At 38.9% G+C, this 25,757-nt stretch overlaps 1 protein-coding gene across 1 annotated transcript; it reads left to right on the forward strand.

Annotated features, from left to right (window-relative positions):
* The first annotated feature begins 10,031 nt into the window (after positions 1-10,031).
* C1QTNF6 (C1q and TNF related 6) lies at positions 10,032-19,223 on the forward strand. Its single transcript, XM_026694920.2, has 3 exons — positions 10,032-10,297; positions 14,911-15,151; positions 15,875-19,223. Exons 2-3 carry the CDS (start codon positions 14,917-14,919, stop codon positions 16,420-16,422), a joined length of 783 nt encoding a protein of 260 aa, XP_026550705.1. The 5' UTR covers positions 10,032-10,297; positions 14,911-14,916; the 3' UTR covers positions 16,423-19,223.
* Positions 19,224-25,757: the final 6,534 nt, after the last annotated feature.

Below are 25,757 nucleotides of genomic sequence, written 5' to 3' on the forward strand. Positions count from 1 at the left end.
TATTATTATTAAAAATTGAATATTATCTGGATTTAATTTATACTCTATACATATTGTTTTCATATAGTTGTTTCATGGATAATTTGTCATACTTCCCCATCCTCCATCTTTTCTAGCATTTAAAAGAAAACGTTTTGTTTTTTAAACATTCAAAAATATTGAAATGTCATTAGCAAGCTGGATGGAGTGCTTAACTCTGCTCCACATTACAGATACAATTAAACTACTAGTCTCAGAAGCCAAAGTCAACATGGCTATTAGTGGAGAATGCCTGAAGATGTAGTTCAGCAAAGAGAATCACAGATGACCCAACTTTAGTGTAAAAAAATATCTCAGATACACACGTGCCATTCGTCTGAATGAGAGTCAGCTTGGTCTAATGGTTAAGGCACTAGGCTAAAAACAGAAACAGGGAGACTGTGAGTTCTAATCCTGCTGTATTCATGAAAGCCAGCTGGGTGATCCTGGTTACACTCTGTCAGCTCAACTCATCTCACTGGGTTCTTGTGGGTAAAACAGGAGGGAAAATATTCGCTATGTTTGCCACCTTGTGTTATTCAACAGTAAAGGCAAGATATAAATAAATAAATAACATTGTCCATCATTCAGTTAAGGAACAAGTAGATAATGTACGTTCATACAAATACTGAACTGCAACCTCCATCTTTATTTTGATCATTTTCTTCTACTCTTGCTGGCTACAGTAATACAAAACGACAACCTTTGCAGGGCCAGGCATTGGCCTTAGTGTTAGGGCCTCAAGATCTTACATTCAGACAAAAAACCAGGTTAAAAGGACCTTCCTTAGTCTCTCCTACACAGGTAATATGCAGATTCAGAATCACACACAGATTACAAGTGTTGAAGCAGGCAGGGAGATGTTAAACCATTCCTCCCTTGTTGCTGTCTAGAAAAGACCAGGGCAGAGGTCTCCAAATTTGGCAACTTTAAGACTGGTGGAGAATTCTGGGAGTTGAAGTCCACAAGTCTTAAAGTTGCCAAGTTTGGGGACCCCTGGACTAGGGGGCTTTGAAGAGACTTGCCTTTTGCCTTTGCCATCCCAGCTTGCAGTGCACACATCAGAAGTTTGTTGCATCGTTTTTTAAAGGTGTATATTAAGATGCCATGTCATGTAGTTTTTAGAAGCTCTTTGAATCCCAAGATCCCCGTATATCTGTCAAGGGCCAGGGAAATCAGGAGATCAAATGAGTATAAAGATTTATTGCAAGCTTAAACTCTCTACAAGAATCTGAACCAGTAATGATCCAAGCAACTTGGTAGTAGAAAAGAGTCACAGGAATTCAGGGGGTGGGGGAGGGGGGGCTTAGATCTCTTGTCATCATGAAGGAACTCACGACTGATGGTGTGTTTGACCCCCTTCCTCGAGCTCAGCCTGGTCATTACCAACAATATCAGGATTCCTCAAGATCCCTGGAAATTGGGATTTCTCAACTTTGGTCACTTGACGACACGTCTTCAATTGACCAAGGTTGGGAAACCCTGCTTTATATTATTAAAGGTTGCTCCAGGAGGGCTACCTAGGATAAACGTATACAGATAAACAATGAAGCCACAAAAACTGCCTGTTCCTAAAACAAAATATGAATTCAACGGCTTTTTAACTGTGGAACACTAATAATATAGTATTGGAACTGGCTGTGTGCATCAGAGTGCAAATAGTCAGGGATGCAGGGAAGAATACTCCCCCTCAGCATGTTTAGGAATTCCGAAGGACAAACTGTAAGAACAGAGTTAAAGTGACCTAACTACTATCACAAAACGATTGGACATTGTTCTGTTATTCACATCTCAGCGGTTTTTTATTTATTTAAGGGAAGCTTTTTTTTCCCCCACCACCAAGATTCAAAGAAATCGTCTCCATTTTTCCTCCACTGTGGGCTTCTGGATAGTGTTAAAAACCAGCAATTTCCCTCAGTACCTTCTGTTCTCTCCTCCCTGCCACGTTTCCTTCTTATACTTCCCCAGCCTTTCTGTTTGCTTCTCTGTTCTCAGTTTCTTTTGCCAAGTTGTGGGAAGCACACCAAATTTGGCACCAGCGCATTCTCAGACTCCCTAATCTAAACAAATGGAAACAATTTGTCCACTCCGGAGCCTCGTGTACAGCGTTATCCAGCTTTTCCTCCAATAACTTGAAAGGGCTACAGTAAACTTGCTGACCTTGCAATTCTTCCCTCAGTGAAAAGCAAAACTGGTTTTCTTTGATTTTTCCTTCCCCAATATTTAACCAGGAGTGGGGGCTTCTCCTTTCTTAGAAGCCCCTCTCCCCAGTTTCTATTTAAAGTCTGATTGTCAGCCAATCCATTTTATTCTCACCTTCTTTAATTGCCAGAACAAAAGAGAACAAAGCCAAAATAAATGATTATTTATTTTATTTAATTTTATTTAAATGATTGTGACATCGAACATGCAAACAAGCTAAATACGCTACTAACATGGGCATGCCCACACGCTTTTATCTTTCTTGGTGACTTCAATCTACCTCATATTAACTGGACCCTTAACAAATGTACAACTGAACTCACATATGCAACCTTCTACAATGCAGTAACAAATCTGGGACTAGAACAACTAGGAACCAACAACACTAGACTTAACAACTGCCTCAATCTCATCTTCTGCAATAGTTTGAATTCAATTTACGGAATACAAATTAAAGAACCCTTTTCCAACAGTGACCAACATGACTGACTTTTGTCTCAACATACGTCCACACAAAAATCATCACAATGACGGAATCCCCAATTATAACTTCAAAAAAGGCAACTATGATCTTATAAACAATGATCTCTCATCCCTTGATTGGGAATTTCTATTCACTGGATGCAATACTGTAGAAGACCATTACAACATATTTTTACTTGAAGTCAAAAGAGTCATCAAACTATATGTACCAATAACAACTCCCAAAACCAGGAAAAAAAATTACCCAAAACAATAAGGAAGTTTCAATCCAAAAAGAAATCACTTTGGCGGAAAAACAAATCTGGTCACGTTGCCAACTTCAAAAGCCGATACAAAAATTTATGCCACCAGATAAAGACTGAATGCACCAATTATCACATTAAACAAGAAGAAAACCTTCTACACACCAATTCCTTCCACGCTTGCTACAATTTTGTAAACAACAAGCTAAAAGACTCAAGGTCCATCCCACCCCTGAAAGGACCTAATGGTAAAGACTGCAACGACGACACCATTAAAGCCAACCTCTTTAACACATTCTTTGGCTTAGTATTTGTAAACAGCAAAGGATCATGCCCAGTATTTCCTAGTTGAACCACAGATAACTACAAAGATCTAATACATATCGATTTTACAGAAGACAATGTTGAAAAAGTACTACGCAATCTAAAACCATCTCTATCTATTGGACAGGACGGAATATGTGCCTACTTCTTTAAAAAGCTATCCACTGCCATAGCCGAACCTCTAAGTATAATCTTTGAAAAATCTTTCAGGACCAGCTGCTTGCCAAAACTATGGTCGCAAGCCACGGTCATCCCTATCTTCAAAAAGGGAGACCCCAGCCTAGTTGAAAATTACAAACCAATCTCTTTATGCTGCATCACCTGTAAAGTCATGGAATCAATTATTAACCAATCCATCATCCTCCACTTAGAAACAAACAACCTACTCTTTAATAAACAATTTGGATTCAGGAAAAAACTATCATGTAATCTGCAACTCTTACACTGCAAAAATATATGGACTACACAACTCAATCAGGGCAAAGCAATAGACACAATCTACATAGACTTCTGTAAAGCCTTTGATTCAGTGGTACACGACAAACTACTCCTAAAACTAAAATCTTACGGTATCTCTGGACACCTGCATAACTAGATAGAAGCACGGCTGTCAAACAGACAACAAATAGTCAAAATTGGGAGCGTCCTATCAAATTCTGTACCTGTCAACAGTGGTGTCCCCCAAGGCAGTGTTCTAGGACCAACTCTTTTCATACTCTACATAAATGACCTCTGTGATCATATTAAGAGCAACTGCATTCTCTTCGCTGATGATGTAAAGCTATTCAACACCACATACAATACTGCTACTCTTCAAAAAGACCTTGACTATGTATCAGAATGGTCAAACAAATGGCAACTTCAAATCTCAACAAATAAATGCTCTGTCCTACATATTGGCAAAAAAAATCAGAAAATAAAATACAGGCTGAATAGTCAAGACCTTGTTGATGATCCCAACTCTGTCAAGGATCTTGGAGTACTCATCTCTAATGACCTAAGTGCTAGATCCCACTGTAACTACATAGCCAAAAAGGCGTTAAGAGTTGTTAACCTTATCTTACGTAGCTTTTTCTCTGGTAATATTACACTACTAACTAGAGCATACAAAACATTTGCTAGACCAATACTCGAATACAGCTCATCAGTCTGGAACCCGCATTACGTATCTGATATTAACACAGTTGAGAAAGTCCAGAAATATTTCACAAGAAGAGTTCTCCACTCCTCTATACGTTGCAGAATACCTTATGCAACCAGACTCGAAATTCTAGACCTAGAAAACCTAGAACTATGCTGCCTTCGGTCCGATCTAAGTATAGTATATAAAAATCATACATTGCAATGTCCTACCTGTCAATGAATACTTCAGCTTCAACTATAACAACACAAGAGTAAACAATAGATACAAACTCAAGATTAATCACACCAAACTTGATTGCAGGAAATACAACTTCAGCAACAGAGTGGTCAATGTCTGGAATACTCTACCTGACTCTGTGGTTTCTTCCCCAAAACCCAAAAACTTTGACCTCACCCCTTTCCTAAGAGGTCTGTAGGGGGCATGCATAAGCGCACCAACGTGCGTACCGTTCCTGTCCTATTGTTTCTTTTATTTTTTTTATTTTTCTTATATATATCCATGTATTCATAACTATGTTTTTATTTATACCTATTATCTTGTAAGCAATTGACAAAAATAAATAAATAAATAAAAATAAATAAATAAAAAATAAAAGTCAACCCACTATTCCCTGCAGCTGGCAAGAGACGCTGTACATCTAGAGCAGAGGTCTCCAAACTTGGCAACATTAAGACTAGTGGACTTCAACTCCCAGAATTCTCCAGCAATTCTCCAGCATAGCTGGCTGGACAATTCAGGGAGTTGAAATCCACAAGTCTTAACATTGGCAAGTTTGGGGACCCCTGATCTAGAGGCAGCCTAGCAAATGTGCTGCTTTCAAGTCAAGGGGTAGAACCAGCGAAGTTATATTTTGTTATCTGAATCTGATATAAAAACAAAGTGTCCCGTCCCATACAGCAAATATATTGAATGACTAACACTGTCTTTGAAAAGTTGTTATGTGTGCCGGATTCCTATATTTCTATACTTATCTTCTACTCACTAGGATTCTATGGGTTCCTCTGAAACCACTATATGTCCCTTGGTATTTCAACCACCAACAGAAAGATACACCAGAGCCAAGTTCACATTTTTGCTTATTCTACATTATAATGGGAGTTACAATGGAGTTAGGATTGGAGGGGAGGAATACCCAAGTTGGTGTACATCGGAAGCTTATAGGTGGGCCTCCATTTTTTGACCATAATGGAGCATGCCCATTACACTCATAAGTCACGATGGTCATAAAGCAGGTCGTGTTTGTGATCCAATGTTATGACCATTTTTTGCAGTGGTCATTAAGTGAATCCCTTGTTCTTTGTGGGAAGTTGCCAAAACTTGGAAGTAAATGCTGGGTTTTGGCAAAAATGACATAAACCATGGTCACTGCAAATAGCCATAAATAGCTGACAACTATATGTATTTACTTCCCTTCCGTGATCGGTCTGCTTACAGAAGACCAGGGCAGTAAAAGAGCATCAAACAATAAAGATGGGAACAAGGAATATTTATATGGCTTCAGCAGCCAAGAATGCTCTCATTAAAATACATACATACATACATACATACATACATACATACATACATACATACATACATACATACATATATATATATACACACACTGCTCAAAAAAATAAAGGGAACACAAAAGTAAGACATCCTAGATCTGAATGAATGAAATATTCTCATTAAATGCTTTGTTCATTACATAGTTGAATGTGCTGACAACAAAATCACACAAAAATTATCAATAGAAATCAAATTTATCATGGAGGTCTGGATTTGGACTTACACTCAAAATTAAAGTGGAAAAAAACACTACAGGCTGATCCAACTTTGATGTAATGTCCTTAAAATAAGTCAAAATGAGGCTCAGTAGTGTGTGTGGCCTGCACCTGCCTGTATGACCTCCCTACAACGCCTGGGTATGCTCCTGATGAGGTGGTGGATGGTCTCCTGAGGGATCTCCTCCCACACCTGGACTAAAGCATCCCCCAACTCCTGGACAGTCTGTGGTGCAACGTGGCGTTGGTGGATGGAGCAAGACATGATGTCCCAGATGTGCTCAATTGGATTCAAGTCTGGGGAACGGGCGGGCCAGTCCATAGCATCAATGCCTTCGTCTTGCAGGAACTGCTGACACACTCCATAGAGAACACCAAGGATCCTTCATTTCAACCTTGACACACATATTCAACCTTGATATATATATATATATATATCAGTTGTTCCAAACCCATGAGTTAGGATTATAGTTCCCAACATTCCCAGCCAACAATTGACCACTGGGACTATAGAAAACCATCGGGATAAAATCTGGCATAAGGAGAAGGCACAGAAGAAAAATATGAAAACACATCAATAAGCAACAGAATATTCAATTCAGTAGCATATATTAGGTTTGGAAACCAAAGGATATATGGGGGAAGGGCAACGATCCCAGTAGGAAAGTCTGTACATTCACCTTGCTTCTTCTAAGACAGATTCAAAGTTGACAACTCAAAGCTGTATAGATTTCAACTCCCAGAATTCCACAGCTGGCTAGCTGTAAAATTCTGGGAATTGGAAGTCCACATACCTTCAAATTGCCAATATTGAGAAACACTGCTCTAATCAGAACAGAAACTTGCCTCCATAATGCCATTTCATAAGGCCAAATGTTAACTTTGTCTCCTCTATGCCAACAGCTGAGGCTGCTTAAAACCATCTTTAGCTATTCCAATTTTAAAGTAGTGTTTTTTACCTTCTCCCGCTAGTTGTGTAGCTTACTGAAGGTGAATTTAAACCATAGAATAGCTGAGCTTTGCCAGCTGCGGATGGTGGTTCTGCCACCAAAGCTTCAGATGACAAATTGTTTTTCATGGGGGATTTTTTTTCTTTCCTTTTCGGGGTAGCAGCACATTTTATCTACTCCTATCTCACTTTGCCTATTCCTTAGGTGGCTTATGGATGCTGCCAATTATATAGCATCTCTTGCTAGCACTACCATGGCCTTGGGCTGCCAGGATAAGGACTTTTCTGCCAGGATAAGGACTAATAGGTAACATTATAGCAGGACTGATTAGCTGTACGCTGTGTTGCCTATTGGGAAGGATATTTTGGTTTTATGGGGGAGGTGTATATTTTTTTTCTTAACTAAGCCTACTTCAAACTGTACAATACAACTCTCACGTGGCTCTCTCTGCTCAGATTGCTTGAATTTCAGCATCTGTGACTACAAGAGTTTTGGGTACATGAATAAATGGTTATCCTTTTCCCCACCTTCAGTCCACAAATGCCTCTGGATACCCCTCCCATCATCTCCGAACATCATCCATGTGGTTAAGGATTGGAAAAGTTAGGGGTTCTTAGTGCTCTCTGAGCTTGCTTTCTTGCATGTTTCATTACCCAAACTAGGTATCATCATCCTCATCTGGTGTTCATTTGGGCAACAAAATGTCTGCAAGAAAACAACCAAGCTCAGAGAGCACCAAGGATCCTTCATTTCAACCTTGACATACCAATATCCTTTATTGTTTAGAAAAGTTGTCTAGAATATCGGGTCGCAACAGACACCTCAATCTAGGTTTTTTTCCTGCCCCCCTGCTAATAATTTGCTAATTGCTAATAATTGCCAATAACCATTTGCTCCGCAGCTGCAATCCTGTTCCCCGCTACCTGGGGCTAACTTCCAGTTAACTACGGAGAAGCAAGCTATTTATTTATTTTTATTTATTTATTTGATTTGTCAATTGTTTACAAGATAATAAGTACAAGTGTATACATAGTTGTGAATATATGAAATGGGTACATATAAGAAAAATAAAAGAATAAGAGAAACAATAGGACAGGGACGGTAGGCACGTTGGTGCGCTTATGCACGCCCCTACAGACCTCTTAGGAAAGGGGTGAGGTCAATAGTAGACAGTCTAAGGTTAAAGTTTTTGGGGTTTGGGGAAGAGACTACAGAGTCGGGTAGAGTATTCCAGACATTGACCACTCTATTGCTGAAGTCGTATTTCCTGCAATCAAGTTTGGTGCGGTTTACTTTGAGTTTGTATCTGTTGTGTGCTCTTGTGTTGTTATGGTTAAAGCTGAAGTATTCATTGACAGGTAGGACATTGCAATGTATGATTTTATATACCATGCTTAAGTCGGACCGAAGACGGCGTAATTCGAGGTTTTCTAGTTTTAGAATTTGAGTCTGGTGGCATAAGGTATTCTACAACGGGTAGAAGAGTGGAGAACTCTTCTTGTGAAATAGTTCTGGACTTTCTCAATTGTGTTAATATCACATACGTAATAAGGATTCCAGACTGATGAACTGTATTCGAGTATTGGTCTAGCAAATGTTTTGTATGCTCTGGTTAGTAGTGAGATATTACCAGAGAAAAAGCAACGTAGGATTAGGTTAACAACTCTTAATGCCTTTTTGGCTATGTGGTTGCAGTGGGCTCTAGCACTTAGATCATTGGAGGTGAGTATTCCCAGGTCCTTTACAGAGCTTGGGTCATCAACTAGATCTTGACTATTCAGCTTGTATTTTATTTTCTGATTTTTTTTTTACCAATATGTAAGACAGAGCATTTATTTGTTGAGATTTGAAGTTGCCATATGTTAGACCATTCAGATACATAGTCTAGGTCTTTTTGTAGGGTAGTAGTATTGTCTGTGGTATTGAACAGCTTTACATCATCAGCGAAAGGCACGCAATTGCTCTTGATATGATCACAAAATCGAGTTTATGTAGATTATGAAGAGAGTTGGTCCTAGAACACTGCCTTGGGGAACACCACTATTGACAGGTACTGGATTTGATAGGGCGTTCCCGATTTTGACCATTGTTGTCTGTTTGACAGGAATGCTTCTATCCAGTTATTCAGTTGTCCAGAGATACCATAAGATTTTATTTTTAGGAGTAGTTTGTCGTGTACCACTGAATCAAAGGCTTTGCGAAGTCTATGTAGATTGCGTCTATTGCTTTGCCCTGGTCGAGTTGTGTAGTCCATATGTTTTTGCAGTGTAAGAGTTGCAGATTACAGGATAGTTTTTTTCTGAAACCAAATTGTTTATTGGAGAGTAGGTTGTTTGTCTCTAAATGGAGGATGATGGATTGGTTAATAATTGATTCCATGACTTTACAGGTGACGCAGCATAAGGAGATTGGTCTGTAATTTTCAACTAGGCTTGGGTCTCCCTTTTTGAAGATAGGGATGACTGTGGCTTGTAACCATAGGTTAGGCAAGGAGCTGGTCCTGAAAGATTTTTCAAAGATTATGCTTAGAGGTTTGGCTATGGCAGTGGATAGCTTTCTTAAGAAGTAGGCACATATTCCATCCGGTCCAATAGATAGAGATGGTTTTAGGTTGCGTAGTGCTTTTTCAACGTTGTCTACTGTAAAATCGATATGTATTAGATCATTGTTGTTATCTGTGGTATGGCTAGGAAACATTGGACATGATCCATTACTGTTTACAAACACTGAGCGAAGAATGTGTTAAAGATGTTGGCTTTAATGGCTTTTTTATTCTCCTTCATGGACTAAGAGCTCTTGGTAGCGCCTCTTATTCGGGTTCCGGCTGTCCCAAAAGAGAGCGAGGGGCCGGCGCTGAGCAAGCGAGATGGGCCAGGCCGGGAGAAAGAGCGGGGCGGGGGGGGGGGAACGGCTCCTATCGCCGAGGAAAGAGTTAACGGCGCTCGAAACCTAACACCCTGCGGAGCCCAAAGAGGGGAGAAAAGGGAAGGGAGCGTGAAGGGATAGAGTCTCTTCGGCGGGATCGGTGGTTGGAGGCGCCTGTGTGCCAGCAAGAAGCTGTGAAAGAAACCCCAGGCAGGCTTCGCGAGCAGGAGGGACTGAGCAGCGAGCGGCGGAGCAGAAAACGGCTTGCTCCAAGGACCTGCGGCGACGTGCATCTCCACTGGGGTGAGCCTCCCGGGTTGTTGCACTGAGGGAGTTAGGGGACCCGCGGGCGCCCGACCTCACTGCAGATTGCGACCCTCTTCCGCTTCATCTTCCTCCCTCCCGAGTTTGCATACTCCCCAGTAATCAAATGCCAGCAATCAAACGCCACCCGGCTTCGGCGTCCCTCCTGCCCTCCCCAGTCTTGGTGTTTGCAACTCCGCCAAATACCCCCTCCTCTCCTTTCGGCAAACCCGCGCAGCTCGGCTTTCCGGAGCGCTCGCCTACTTTTCCCAGAGTGAAAACGGAAAGCTCGGAAGGTCGCCTTCTTAAAAGGGACGGTTTAGGTTAATAATACCGGTTGTTATTTTCAGCATCCCTACACAAGCACGAATAACAACGCCGCGATGTATACTAAAGCAGATTGATCCACTGGCGTTTGATTTGGGTTACTGTTGTAGATGTCGTACGTGGGGTTCTCCTCAGTCACATCTTCGGGATGCAGAGGGTGTGTGGAGGGTGTGTGTGTGGAAAGGCTTGGATAGCTGCCCAGAATGAAAGCATAAAGTTTGAGAGTTCCAAAAGTGCCGCGTTTCTCAACTTCAGTGAGGTTGAGAGGAGTGAACTTCAAACTGCCAAAATTCCCCTGGAGGGGGGATTCTTGTGATTGGAGTCCTCCTATCTTAAAGCCTGCTGGCTGGGGAATTCCAGGAATTGGAATTTGTGCATCTTAAAGCATGCTAGGGAAATTTGGATGTTGGTCTACACATTTTTTTTAAAGTTGCTGAGGTTCAGAAATACTGCAGTAGACTATAAAGAGGCATAACCGTGGGAATGATATCTATTGGGAAGGGCAACTATGGCCAATAGATAAAGATACCCAAAAATAACAGTAAAGTCTTGTGAAGATTAGTAGGCCAGGAGTTCCTGCAGAATATAGCAGGCATCCTAATTGTGAGTAGTGGAATAGTGACCAAAGTTAGATTCCAACCGCCAGAGCAGTGAGGAAAGTGGGCCCATGCCTTATCTCTACTTTTGCAGCAACATACTCCCTAGGCATCATTCAAAACCATCTCCCCTATGCAGATTGCAATGCATAGGGGAGGTAGGAGGCAGAAGTGGTATTCAGCAGGTTCTGACCAGTTCTGGAGATCGGGTAGCAGACATTTTGAGTAGTTCGGAGAACAGGCAAATACCACCCTTGACTGGATATTTTACAGTGTCCTTCCCCTGCCACACCCACCAAACCACGCCCACAGAACTGGTAGTAAAAAAAAAAATTGAATCCCACCACTTGTAGGAAGTATTAGCCGTTGCAAAAGGGAAAATCAAATACTTTGATATCAAAATGCCTCAGCCCAACACCAGCAGTGGGCCGTACAAGATTAAGAACCCAGTATGGAGAAATATCAATAGCATTTACACTTACATACAGCTTCATAGTGGTTTACAGCCCTCCCTAAGCGGTTTACAGAGTCAGCAGATTACAGACCCCCGACAATCTGTGTCCTCATTTTACTGACCTCAGAAGGAGGGAAGGCTGAGTCAATCTTGAGCTAGTGAGGATTGAACTCCTGGCAGTGGGCAGAGTCAACCTGCAATACTGCATTCTAACTACTGCACCACCATGGCTTCTAAATGCTCCCAAACAGTAAGTGACTCAGCCAAATGCCACAAGATAGTCACATGGATAAGCCCTACTTGAAAAATTATAATAAACTGCACCCTTTAGTAGGTAAGCAAATGACCACATGGATAACCTGAGGAGAAATCACTCCAAATAAGTTTTTGCTCTACTTTTAACATTTATAACTTAAATTTATCATAATGTCAATTTAAAGAATGACATTGATTTAAAGAGAGGGAATGTTGTTGTTTAAGGACATTGGGACAACTATTTTCCCATCATCTCTTCACCAGTAATCAATATTTTAGTAACTTCCTATTCAGCTGTTTCATTCTGGGAGTTCCTTCCAAGGACAATTACTTTCACAAAAGCACTGAAAAATATGTAGCAGGGCTTAAGTCATCAAAGTGAAGAGATTGAAATCTTGGCTTTAATTAAAGTGCAGGTTAAAGTGAGGGTAAAGGACAGTGAAACTAGTTAATTATTTAAGGACAGCCTTAATTAAAAACTGTTCATGGGAACTAGGGGGCAGCAGCACCAAGGTGATCTTGGCTGATCTTAGAAAGGTAAGTAGACAAGGTCTGATCAGTACTTGGAAAAAGAGACGAACTCTAGGTTGTAGACTACCCTGGGCAAACCAAAAGGAATAAAAAAAAACAATCCAATCCAAACCTTGAAGAAGGTTGTTGCAATCTGCTTTCGTACTATCAAAAAAACTATACTGAAATGACCATGTGTGTTACTAGGAATTGAGCTCAATTCAGGGATTGCTTACTTTGAAAAACTAAAAGCTAAAAATGATGATGACTGCTCATTTTGTGGATTTCTGTAGCTAAACTATTTACAGACAGTCAGTTGTAAGTCAAAACAATATATTATTTTCTTCTGTTCAATTGCATCCAATTTTTGGAGACTGCCTCAACAAGTTAGATGTGGCAAGGGAAATCAGGAGGCTTTGCAGAAATAATAGAAAGGGATTTTTACAGTACTGGATCTTTGGTGTAAATGCTAGAGATATTTTTACCAATGTAGTTTTTTTTTAATCTTATATTTCTATTTCCATTCAGAGATACTCTACATGGAAGAAGATACACCCATCCTATCGGGCTCAGTTTTACAGTCAGTTGCACTTGCTATAAGAAATAATTTGTTTATAGATCACCTTGTGATCTGTATTGTACAACTGAGAAATGAACATTTTCCCTTCCATCACAGCATCAATTAATAATTTGTACAGAATGGAGGGAGAAAATATCTGTATGAAAGGAATTTATTTGCTCTTGGTTTCCCCCCAAACTAAGTTCCAGGATCAATACATTTATTAAAGTACAGGTAGTCCTTGACTTATGACCACCGTTGGGAGCAGAATTTTGATCCCTAAGTAATGAGGTTGTTAAGCAAATTATTGCACGACTGGATCCAATTCTGCTATCATTTTAACTGTGGTCATTAAGCAAATCACATGGCTGTTAAGTGAATCATATGATTGTTAAGTAAATCTGGCTTCCCACTGGTTAGAAGCCAGCAAGGAATATCACAAATTGCAATGATGTGACCATTTAAAATATAGCAATAATTTTAAATGTGAATTGGTTGCAAATCACCCAGATTGTAATCATGTAACTAAGGGGATGGTGCAATGGTCATAATTTTGAGGACAGGTCATAAGTCACTTTTTCTGAGACCAATGTACTTTAAACTATCATTAAATGAGTGGCTGTAAGTTGATTACCTATACTTCATTTTGAACTCATAGATCAAGGGTCTTCAAACTTGGCAGGTTTAAGACTTGTGGACTTCAACTTCCAGAAATCCTAAGCTAACAATGACTGGAGGAGGAATTCTGGGAGTTGTAGTCCACAAGTCTTAAACCTGTCAAGTTTGAAGACTCCTGTCATAGATGCTTTGAGTGTTGTCCTAAGGGAGCATTATTAGTGGTTGGACGATAAGAACAATAAAAAGGAAGATCAGAGGGAAATCTCAAAAGGTGCTTTTTCAAAAGGCTGGATATTGTTTTTTCAAACAACTGGATATTGTTTTTTGCTTGAGGAAGACATTTTGCTTCTCATCTAAGAAGCTTCTTCAGTTCTGAATAGAGTCAAAACTGAAGAAGCTTCTTGGATGAGAAGCAAAATGTCTTCCTCAAGGAAAAAAAATGAAGTCCAGTTGCCTTCTGAAAAAGCACATTTGAGACAATCATGACTGTGATATGACTCAGAATCTCCACAGGTAATTAAAGGGAAGTGAAATATAAAGAGTTCAATTAGGACATGTTACTTATAGAGATACTAGCCATTCATAGAATAGTTGTTTGGTGTGGCACAAAACATTTTCCCACTGATTGGCATAGTGCAGTGGGATAATGACTTTCTCATGTGTTAAACAAAGATAAATATCAGAACTAATGGCTTTTAAGTCAGCTTTTTAGGGATGAAGTTGGTCACTGTAAAACTTCAATGCAGTGATGGGATTCAAAAACTTTTACTACCAATTCTGTGGGCGTGGCTTGGTGGGTGTGATATGGCTTGGTGGGCGTGGCTTGGTGGGCATGGCAGGGGAAGGATACTGTAAAATCTTCATTCCCTCCCCACTCCAGGGAAAGGTTACTGCAAAATCCCCATTCCCTCTCCACCCCACTAACCTGCTTTCCAGCTCCATTGTCCTGTGCAGGGCAACAAAAGAAGACCCAGCCAATCAGCTGGGACCAGGGAGGCAGTGAATAGATGGGGGCGGGGCCAGACAGAGGTGGTATTTCCCGGTTCTCTAAATTACTCAAAATTTCCGCTACCGGTTCTCCAGAACTAGTCAGAACCTGCTGAATACCACCTCTGCTTCAATGGCAAGGGGATTCTCTGCCTGCTTGCTTGCTTTCCTTATCATTTCTGAACAGTTCTCATAGAAAAAGCGGCTCCATTCTGGTGTCCTGTCCTTTGCACTGATGATGATGATTATTATAATTATAATTATTATTATTATTATTATTATTATTATTATTATTATTATTTTGCAGTTCACAATGAAAGCCTTCCAAATCAGCATGCCCCTGGCTTTTCTTGTGCTCCCATTCATTGTGCTTGGGGCTCCCAGTGAGGAGCTTGGCCAGCAAGAAGTCCCTACCAGCTTGAGTGGTTGCAAGAGATGTTGTGATTCTCTAGATGTCCCTGGGACCTCTGAAGTTGGAGACAGACCTCAAGCTTTGCCATTCGTAATGCCAGAAGTTCGTCCATATATCAACATCACAATTCTGAAAGGTAAGCAATTATCATCTGTTACTTTCTGACTCATGCTACCTTCTCATTGTTTTCCTCCTCATTTCACCTCTCACCTAAATCAAATTGGAAACTTCCCTGGCAGAGTCTTGTGATTTGTTTATTTGCCTTAGTCAGTCATCATGTATACATGTGCATCCTGTTTCCCAAGCCAATAATTGTCAACCACCCGTGGAAATGTTTATTTAGTGAAAGAATAATTGCCCACATTAAACCTTTAGTTGTATATCCCTCAGCTGTACTGGCCAAACATGTTGGGAAATAAGTCCAAAACCTCTGGAATGACAAGTTGGAAAATTCTGCTATAAACTCTCATTTGGTTAAAAAGTCTACAGTTAACATAGGTAGGACCAAAACATGCCATTTCTTCAGGCAAAATTAAAGCACAATTAATAAAGATAAAACAGAGGCCTGCTAGAGAAAGTGTAGCCTGTATGTTTTACTTAGATACAGGTTGAACTTCTCCATCTGGGTCATTCAAGCATCTCCTCAGGGCAAGATCTGTTACCACATGTTCTATCATATCCTGCATCACACACACACACACACACATACCCCTCTATGTTCCACCTCCCTTTCTGGAATTTTATAGTATCCTTTAATTATGGTTGCTAGAGATGCTACATATGCATGAAAATACATTGTATGGAAGGATTTTGGAACCACCCACAAGCTTCTCCCTTTTTTCCCCTCTCCTTTCCACAGGAGAAAAAGGAGATCAAGGAGAGTCTGGAGTTCCTGGGAAATGGGGCAAAGAGGGACCCCCTGGTGATCGGGGACCCCAGGGTCCAAAGGGCAGCAAGGGACAAATGGGGGCACCTGGAGATCCCTGCAAGCACCAGTATGCAGCTTTCTCAGTGGGCAGGAAGAAGGCTCTTCACAGTAATGAAGGCTACCAGGCTTTGATCTTTGACACTGTCTTTGTGAACCTCTATAGCCACTTTGACATGTTTAAGGGTAAGTTCTACTGCTACGTGGCAGGCCTGTATTTTTTCAGTCTCAATGTCCACACCTGGAATTTCAAGGAGACCTACATGCACGTCATGCGGAATGACCAAGAGGAAGTCATTCTCTATGCTCAGCCCAGTGACCGCAGCATCATGCAAAGCCAGAGTTTGATGCTGGAGCTGCGGGAGAACGACGAGGTTTGGGTGCGCCTCTACAAGCGACAGCGTGACAATGCCATCTACAGTGACGATGTGGATGTCTACATCACTTTCAGTGGTTATTTGATCAAGCCCAGTCTTGAATAGTTGTTTCCATCCAAAGCACAAATTCAACCTCTAAACATCCTCTTGATTTCCTGTGAACGTCTGCAAATAGTACAGAATATGACCAACAGATCTGAAAACAGAGAGAGAGCACTGAAGAAAACTTTTTTTTTCCTTTGAAAATGCCAACTGAAAAAAAATATATTCATGGGTCAAAAAACATTCCAGAAAAGTCTTGCTGGTTTATGTGTCCTTCTCAACACTAGATCTGATTGTAAGGTATGGACTGGAAATCCTAAGCAGCCTCATAAAAATTCTGTTAACTCAGAATCATTTCTTAACATCTTTGTTTGGACATAACACTTCCTAAGCAGAATGTTCTAATTAGATTGTTTACATGAAGTAAACTCTTTGAGGTATCTCAAGTGAGATAAGCTACCATATCTTATCTACAAATCTACAAACCAAATGTAGATCAACCAAAATATGTTATTTTGGCATTTCAAGTGCCTGACAGCCCTCTTCTTTTTGCTAAGAATTCCTGGTGGGAAGCCTTGTATGACTGATAGTTGCCATCACCTTCACAAAATTTACATTTGTAAATGTTCTATAGGGTTAGTAAATGTAATTCTGCATCTGTGTAATGGACATGTGCATTTGTGCATCGGTGTAATGGACATGTAATACACTGTATAACACTGCAGGGATCTTTTCCATCACTATGTTAAACATATGCAGGATTAGGATTTAACCCAGGGTGGCAAAAGAGTAGAAATAATGCTTCCAACCTATCCCCCAAATCAGAAGATTCCTAAAGAGGTTCCATGCTGGTGCCTAAATTTATATTGTAATTGATTGAAGCGCAACAAATCTATAAATGTATGACAACAGGATCCATTTTTCTTCAGCTAACCTAGATTGATATTACAGATTTTCCCATAGGCAGGTCACACAAAGGCCATGATGTGGGCAAAATAATCAGTGGGGTTTCATTTAGTATTGTTGTGATCTGACCTATGGTCCGTGATAGAATTAGTGATTCTAATCATTGGTGGTCAAAGAGGTGAATTCTTTGAAGGATGTCTACATAGCACCTGGCAGTAACTTCTGAAAGCTAAGAGATCTGTTTCAGAGATCATGCTGCAACTGTGCAATACTAGGAAAAGATATAGCTGTTTTAAGATATTTCCAACATGTGTTATATGATGCTCCAAGGAATCTTTACCCTTCAAACCTAAGACGCTATGCAGCCACTACTGGTTAGCTGGGTAAACAATTAATTGTAAGGGCAAAGGATCCCAAGGAATTATAAGCAAAAGAAAGATACAAGTTGCTTGCATATCAGCTTCTCTCACTGAGGGCAGCAAGTGCCATTTCTACATATGAAGAATTCTCTTGTTAAAGCTACAAAAGAAATAGGCTACTTCAAGGATGGAAAAAAACATGAAGGAAAGAAAGTTTCTTGAAGGAACTTTTACATTTTGATTCCACATGTGAGCCTTGCCATAAAATATGGCAAAGTGCACACTCATTCAAGATGCAGCATACCTCTTCCAGGAAAGATCATTTTATTTTCCCTCTTTCTTAGTTTTCCATTCCCCTGCTCTCCCAAGAGTCACTGTCAAATAAGTACAAAATATACTGTTTGGAGAATGGAACATTTGGAAGAACCATCCATGCAGTAATTCAGAGGGTGGCCTGAAACTTAGCCTTCCAACTAGAAGTGTCCATCCAGATTTTTTTCTCTCCATCACAGCAGGATAAATCACAGTTTTTCAAGAGGATATAAAGGCACATTTCTTTTCCTAACAATCCCAATTTCCACTCTGCAATTAAGTATAAGTTAGATGAACACCCCACACCCCTCTTTTATTTCCCAAAGCACTGCTTATCTGTTAAATGGGAATTATAATGCTGACCTACTTTGGAGAGTTGTGGTCAGGATATTATCAATCATCTTCTATCAATGTGGTACCTTGCAGATAAGGCAGGATTACAACCTCCAATGTATCTGTTGCAGTCCAACATACCTGGAGATGCCAGTTTGGGGAATATTGCTTTAAGTAAAGCACTGAGCATTTCCTAAATGTGACTTAGATGCTAAAGAATTTCTATTACAATGCACTGTATGTTAACAATATTTTTTTGTGTATAGATGGGGGACATACACAGACCCTGCTATATACATTTGCTGCCTATTCCACTCACAGGTAACCAAGTAATTGCAAACCAAGAGGCTTCTCAGTTTATTTTTTAAAGGAAATGGACAGGACATGCATTTTTATTTTGACCCAGTGGGTAACCTTGTAAGGCAGGCTATGGGAAGTATCAAGAAGCCTGTTTTTGTAATACAGGGAAAGCTGTAGCTGATTGCATAACAATCTGAATTCCTTCTCTCTGCAAAGTAGTACTTTAAAAACCAGCTGTTGGCTATATGCAACACATGGCGTCCCTGTGTCTCCAGAGGGAACAACCAGAATTTCTAGAACTGAATTGCTTCCAGATGTGAGAACTGAACTCTTTGAGCCTTTGCCTCCATTCCTGTCTCAGCAGAAGTGCTTCTATTGGGAAGCAGTGTCTAATGTTACAAGGACAAAGATTGTGTATAGTTGATATGAGGCTATAGGCCTACTTTTTGGTGCTATATAAAACCTTTATAATTCTTGGTGCTAAAGAGGCCTTTTTGATGCAAAATTTGAAAAATATTTTTAATTTGCTGGGAGATACATTGGGGATAACATAAACAAGAAGGCCTATGGAATTTATGGTGCTTTGTGGAAATAAACAATGGTTTGTGTGTATATATGTATGTATCTTTTAAAAATTAAAACTTCTTGATTGCACTTTGAGTTGTCCTTTTCTTCGTGGGGCTTTTTTTTCCTACGACAAAGATTTTCTATTACAAGATTTTAGCATCCTTGGGAAGAGTACAAATATCACTTTGGGTGGAAATATTTCTAAAATATAGGAAAACCAGCATGCAGAATGATGGGAGAAAGCCATTTTACACACACTGTGAAAGGATTGTTTAAGGCATGAGGAAAATGAGAATAATAAACAATTTACATTTGTTGTCAAACACCCCAGGGAACCTCTTTTAATGCATTGGCCTACCTTGCAGGAACTGAAAAGATTGAAAAGAAGACAGTATAATTTGATTACTAGTTACTAGGAGTTATCTAGTTGGAAGCATCCTCAAATGTGGCTAGCTTTGCCTAAGGCTCAGATTGATCATGTGTAAAAAAACTCATAAGTAGAGTGCCAAGTGTGTACAAAAGGGGTGAAAAGAGATACAAAGGGAGAAATGAATCCCTGAATTCTTCCACAACTACACACAGATGTAGTAAATTTGTGATGAATTGGAATTTTGATTAGGAAAACTATTGGGAAAAAATCTAGTTTATGATTTTGTGTAGATTTGTTTTCCTTGTATCACACAGTCTTTGTAGTAAAATGATAGCAGTGTTAAAAAACAAGATCTGCTCAGTTTTGGGGCACTTGTGCTCAAATTCAGCTACTGACCATTTGTGGGAAAATCCTTAAAATACTGTTCTTAAATAAGTTGCATGGAGAATCAGTGTTCTCTGTACAGCTTACAAGTGCTGAAAAATATTCATCACTTCACAGGTTGTAGGATGAAAATTTACAGAAAATGGGAGCTTTTATGTGAAAGTGCAATGTATGTCCCACTTTCCTTTTCTTCAGCATATATTGAAATAAATATGTCTTTTCTAGGATTTTAACAAATATCACTCCAAATACTAAATTTACTGTCATGTACAATGCATACATTGTATTAAGACTTACAATCAACATATTAAATTTAAGAAAATAAAAGCATTGTGAAAACATACTTCATTTTAATATTCTTTTTCTTTCCTTTTTGGAGAATCAAAATAGTCATAGGCTCCAGCTAAGAATTTGTGTGAAATCAGATATGCTACTGGCAATCCTATTTTGCATGTATATTTATTCTTTTTGCCTATATAAAATAGATAAAGGTCTGATTTTAGCATCAAATATACATGAATTGTCTTGACTCCATGACTTGACTGCTTGAAGGAGTCCCTGCAGTATTTTTGGCAAGATGTCAGAATTAGTTTGTCTAGGATTGGCAGAGAGCAGTTAGCCCAAGCTGGCTTTGTGCCTAAGGCAGGACACAATCTCTAGCCTTAACCTCCCTTTCTCTTTTCCTTTCTCCATCCGTCCGTCCATCCCTCCCTCCCTCCCACCAGAGTCTTGTAATTGAGGTGGCATTGTAGTTGTATAAAATAAATGATTGGATGTGATAAGATGATAGGTAGGTCAGTTCAACTGTCTTTTCAACATTCAAAAAACCAAGCATGTTATTTATACAGGATGTCTTAACAAAATATGTCTGGTGGTAGTATGTCTATTTTGGCCCTAAATATCGACCCTAATTTGTGGTTTCCTCTTTCCTACATGTTTTTCATCTGATAAAAATCTACATATACAGAAGTAGTTTTTGAAAGAAAGTGTTTCTTGGAACAGAGGTGGTTGGGGTTTTACACTTAATCTAGGCCAACCAGGGCTATCTCAAGAATAGCCTGGACTGGGTGTCTTCTTCAAGTTACTTCATCCATCTGTCACTCCTAGTAAGTCTGTTAGATGATGGCAAAACCAGGGATCTGATGGAGTGAACAATATGCAAAATCCATGTGGCAGGATAATAGTTCTATTATTAAAATCCATAATAGACCAGTTGTGAGTTCTAGCCAATATGTTGAACACTTGCTGCATTCTAGTATTGAACTATAATGTGATTCTTAACTACAATTCCTACACATAGTAGGAAGAATACATATGTGCAAGTACTCATGTTCCCATATAATCAGAAGATAGTTAGAGTCTGATTTTTGCTTGGGTTGTGAAGCCAAAATATAACATTGGGATTAAATAAATTAATTTAAGAACTAATTTCATTATAGAAGAAATTGATTGATAGTTGTATATGTACCACATCCTTAGCCATATTGTTTATACTTCAATTGCCATGTAAGCCTAGAAATGTTAATAAATAGATCATGATTAACCACAAATAAAAGTGTCATGTGAACTGAACCTCAATGTTTTGGGATTATCAGTCATAAAAACCAACTGTGAAGGACACCGAGTTCTGATGTTTTGGGCTAAATATCTTTTGTGCCACTACCCTCTGTCTAAATATTATCCAATCTGTATTGATTTATAATAGGTACTAAAGAGTTAGTGGAAAAACAGGATTGTATAATTTAAATTAAAAATTAAATTAAATTAAAATATTCCCTTTCTGAACTCTTTGGCTTCATTAAATTTTGGAGTCCCATATAAAAGCTTTTTTATATTAAAAATTTAAAAATATTTGATTAATCAGGCTTCTGCATTAGTATTGTTTAGTTTTATATTCTATTACTTGGACAGTAATCGGTTCCAGATTCTTTGGGTAATTTTAACATTCCTTATAAGATTTATTAACCTCCCACTCAGTAACAGTTTCTAAATGGGGGATGTGATGGCTTGACTATCATGCCCTTGCCTTTCAATACCAACTTGAAAGAATTGAAGTCCAAAAATTCAAATGAACTTGTTTTTTTTTATTGGATCATATGGATTCTAAAAGGGTGTTCCATTATTTGGTATCCTGTTCCAAATACTGCAGCTGGTGATAATACAGTACCCATAAGAAGGACCTTATCTATCCAAATCTGAGCCATTTAGTTCAATTAAATTGCCATTTATGACTTTATAGTAAAATTTCTCAACATTAACTTTAAGATGAGTGGACTTCAGCTTCCATAATTCCCCAGCCAGCATGCTTTAGAGCAGGGGTGTCAATCTCGTGGTCATACGAGATTGTCACATGACAATACATCATCATGTGACGTATCACAACTTTTTCCCTTTTGCTAAAATGGCCATGACACATCTGGTCCGCCGGCCATGAATTTGACACCCCTACTTTAGAGTGATCTCTTTAAGACAGGGGTCTGCAACCTGTGGCTCTGGAGCCACGTGTGACTCTTTCGGCCCTCTGTTGCGGCTCCCTGTCAGCTGATCCCACTACTGGCTGGTCCTGCCCCCCCCATCACTCCTCGCCTGGCCTGAGAAGGTAAGGGTGATGGCAAGGGATGGAGACTTGCTCCATATTCTAGAGCAGGAGGAGACTGGGTGGGAGTGAGTGACGTCAAGTTGGCCACACCCACCCAGTCACACCAGTTGTTAAATTATTGGCTCCCAGGGTTTTCTTTTCTGTGGGAAACGGGTCCAAATGGCTCTGAGTGTTTAAGGTTGCAGACCCCTGCTTTAACAGATCTCTTTAAGAAGGAATTGGACAGCCATTTGTTTGAAATGGTATTGGGCTGCCTGTTTGAGCGGGAGCTTGGACTTCCAACTCTTGTTATTCTGATCATATTTAGGACCAGCTTTTTCAACTGTTGCAGCTTTTCTGGTAATTTGTGGTTTCCACACTAGTTTAAAGGAGTCAGTGTGAAAACACCAGGTAAGTAAATTGTGTGCAACTAAAAGCATAGTGGTATACCACACCCAGATATAGGCCTCTTTATTACGGGAACCAAAAAACATCACCACATATTCGTCAATAAATGGAAAGTGAAAGATCCTCCATTATTCTTCCCTTTTCTCTTAGTTTATTTGCTAAATCCTGCATAACAATAAAAGACAATTGGATTTTTGTCATATCTGGGGAGTATATCTTTTCTCATTCTCTCATCAGTCCTAGTATCTTCTCCTATTGGTTTCTTATCATTTATCAATTGTTGTTTGTTATGATCTATGACCTATTATTTGCTGTTTATATGTACACTGTGAGTTTATGCACCAGAGACAAATTCCTTGTTGTTCAATCACACTTGGCCAATAAAGAATTCTATGATTCTATAAGAAGTGCAAAATAACTAAATTTTGCTACGTTGCCCACTTGTACTCTACTCCCACCTAGTCCTGCCCTATGCTTCCCACTTTAGCCATGCAGATCAGAAGATCTTCAAATAGGTAGGTGCCTTCCCCAAAGTCATCATCACATCCAGAAAGGGGAAATTTCTCTAGAACTGCTCTAGAATTTTCAGGCAGAAATCTAGCCTATATGTCACTCTTTTATTATTCCCAAATTAGTGCATAGATGTCTTCATAGCAAAAGCAAACCAAGAACATGCTATCCTTTATTATTCTGTCTTGCAAACAGAAATTAGTAGATACTAATCAAGGTACTGAGAGTTTGTACAAAATAAGAATTGGATGCTTTTGGTTATTTGTTCTATGCATAGCACAGACCTTTTGTTTTGTTGAGACATTACAGAATGTTCTGCTCAAATATTATGTCCCACCAAAAACTTGATGGTGAACAGAGGCCTTACAAGTCCATCTATCCAGTTTCTCATTTCTATGCACCATCTGTCTGAAAGGGGAATTTTTAAAGGGTCTACCTGAATGTTCAACCAGTGCAATACCTGAGCTGAAAAAAGAATTTTAAAAAGGTGACAATACAAAATAAACTGTTGTTAAGTTGAGGACCACCTGTATTGATGTTTACAAAAACTCATGAGTATACTGTTATATCATGGTTTAGGACAGCCTTTGCCAATCTAGTATCCTTCAAACATGTTGCATTATGGTTCCAAAGGTGCTCTTTGAGGAGGCAACTGGATTTTCTTGTTTTTTTCTTTGAAGACGTTTCATTTCTCATCCAAGTAGCTTCTTCAGCTCTGACAGGATAGTGGGGAATGGAAGGATTTTCATTATATGTTATGTTGTATTATACCTATATGACAGATCCTATCAAATCCATGTAGTGATGGATGTATTGCCTCAAGCAATAAATCCAGTTGGCAGGAATGGAACCAATCAAAATCATAGTGATTGTACCAACAACTAGAGATACAAAAGCAAAACTCGAGCCATCCCTAAGATGCATCTGGAAAGCTCCTTTAATGTTGTGCAGGGCCCATTCTGGTGGTGGGGTAAAAATATTCTTTTTAAAAAGTTTTCTGGCATTGTATCTCTTTTCATTAGTGAAATTTCCTTTTTAAGACTGGAAAGAACGAGCTCCATAAAGAACTTATTGTTGTGCTAGTTGGAATTCAAGATATGAGAGTAGTTGATCCAATTTAATCATAGCGTGAAGCATACTACGAGATGAAATAAGTGAGAAAGCCAACTGCTAGAAGATAAGGGAAACAAACTGACCTTTAATTGAAAAATGGTTAAAATAAATTAGACAAAAAGAGAACTTTACTTTTCATTGCCTGCTCACTCTTTGAATATATATATATATATATATATATATATATATATATATATATATATATATATATATATATATATATATATATGAAAATTGGAAAATTTCTGGTTCTGTTATTTATGGTATGTTACCATGTGCTGCTAATATAGTATTTCATGGTATCCAATTTTTATAATAAAACCAATAAAAATGAAAGAATGGATACATGTGTTTTAAATTAAGTTGGAATTAATACATTCAGGAAAGCTTATCCTTTCTGACAGAATTCTATTAGTCATAAATAAAAGCTAAAACTTTTTAAAGTCTGGGAGGCAGGTCTATTGAGCAAATGTCCTAGAAATGAGTGATGCCCCAGAATTGAATTTGGTGCCTTTAAGACACCAGGCCTTCCTTAAAAGGATAAATTATCGTAATTCTTTTTTTAAAGAATTAAGGAAAGAAAAAGAAAGGAGAATGCAAAAGCATTATATAGGGAAAGAAAGATATAATAATCTGTAAAAACCCAAATATCCATTAGAAATAATTTAGTATAGGTTAACATGCATTTCCACACTTGGTATCTTTGAACAAAGTTCTCTTAATATGGTTTTCCATTTGAAGAAAAAAGGTAATATTTTGTCCAGATTTGCAGACCTGAATAAATTTGGATAAAGTGGTTCCCAAATTGAGCAAAATTCTTCTTTGCATCTACAGCTACAGTATCATATTTTAAAATGTGTGTTTATTCAGAGTTCTTTAATGAGAAAAAAGACAAAACAGAAAAACAGAAAGCACAAGAAATGGGGAAAAAAACTAAATTCAATATTTAAGTGACTTCTGACTTTTTTCAACAGATAATTACAACCTTATTGTCCTTTCTCCCTCTTACTTCTGACCCAAATTTCTTCAGCCCTAGAGCTACAGCATCACTGAGGAGAATGAAGATTATTTGAGTTCTTTGATTTGATTTGATCATTTGAGTTCAGGATTAGCCATGATTTGATGTGAGCAAGAGTTTGGTTCTAGATAATGGGGATCAATGCTAGGAAGAACAATATCTTTGCTAGTATAGTGTTTAATAGTGGTCCATATTTGACCAGAAGTAAAATATAAACATCCCAGCTGTTACTGGGAATAT

Source organism: Notechis scutatus, chromosome 6 (assembly GCF_049901735.1).
Source record: "Notechis scutatus isolate UNSWTSFEM ecotype Mainland chromosome 6, rNotScu1.2, whole genome shotgun sequence".
Lineage (NCBI taxonomy): Eukaryota > Metazoa > Chordata > Lepidosauria > Squamata > Elapidae > Notechis > Notechis scutatus.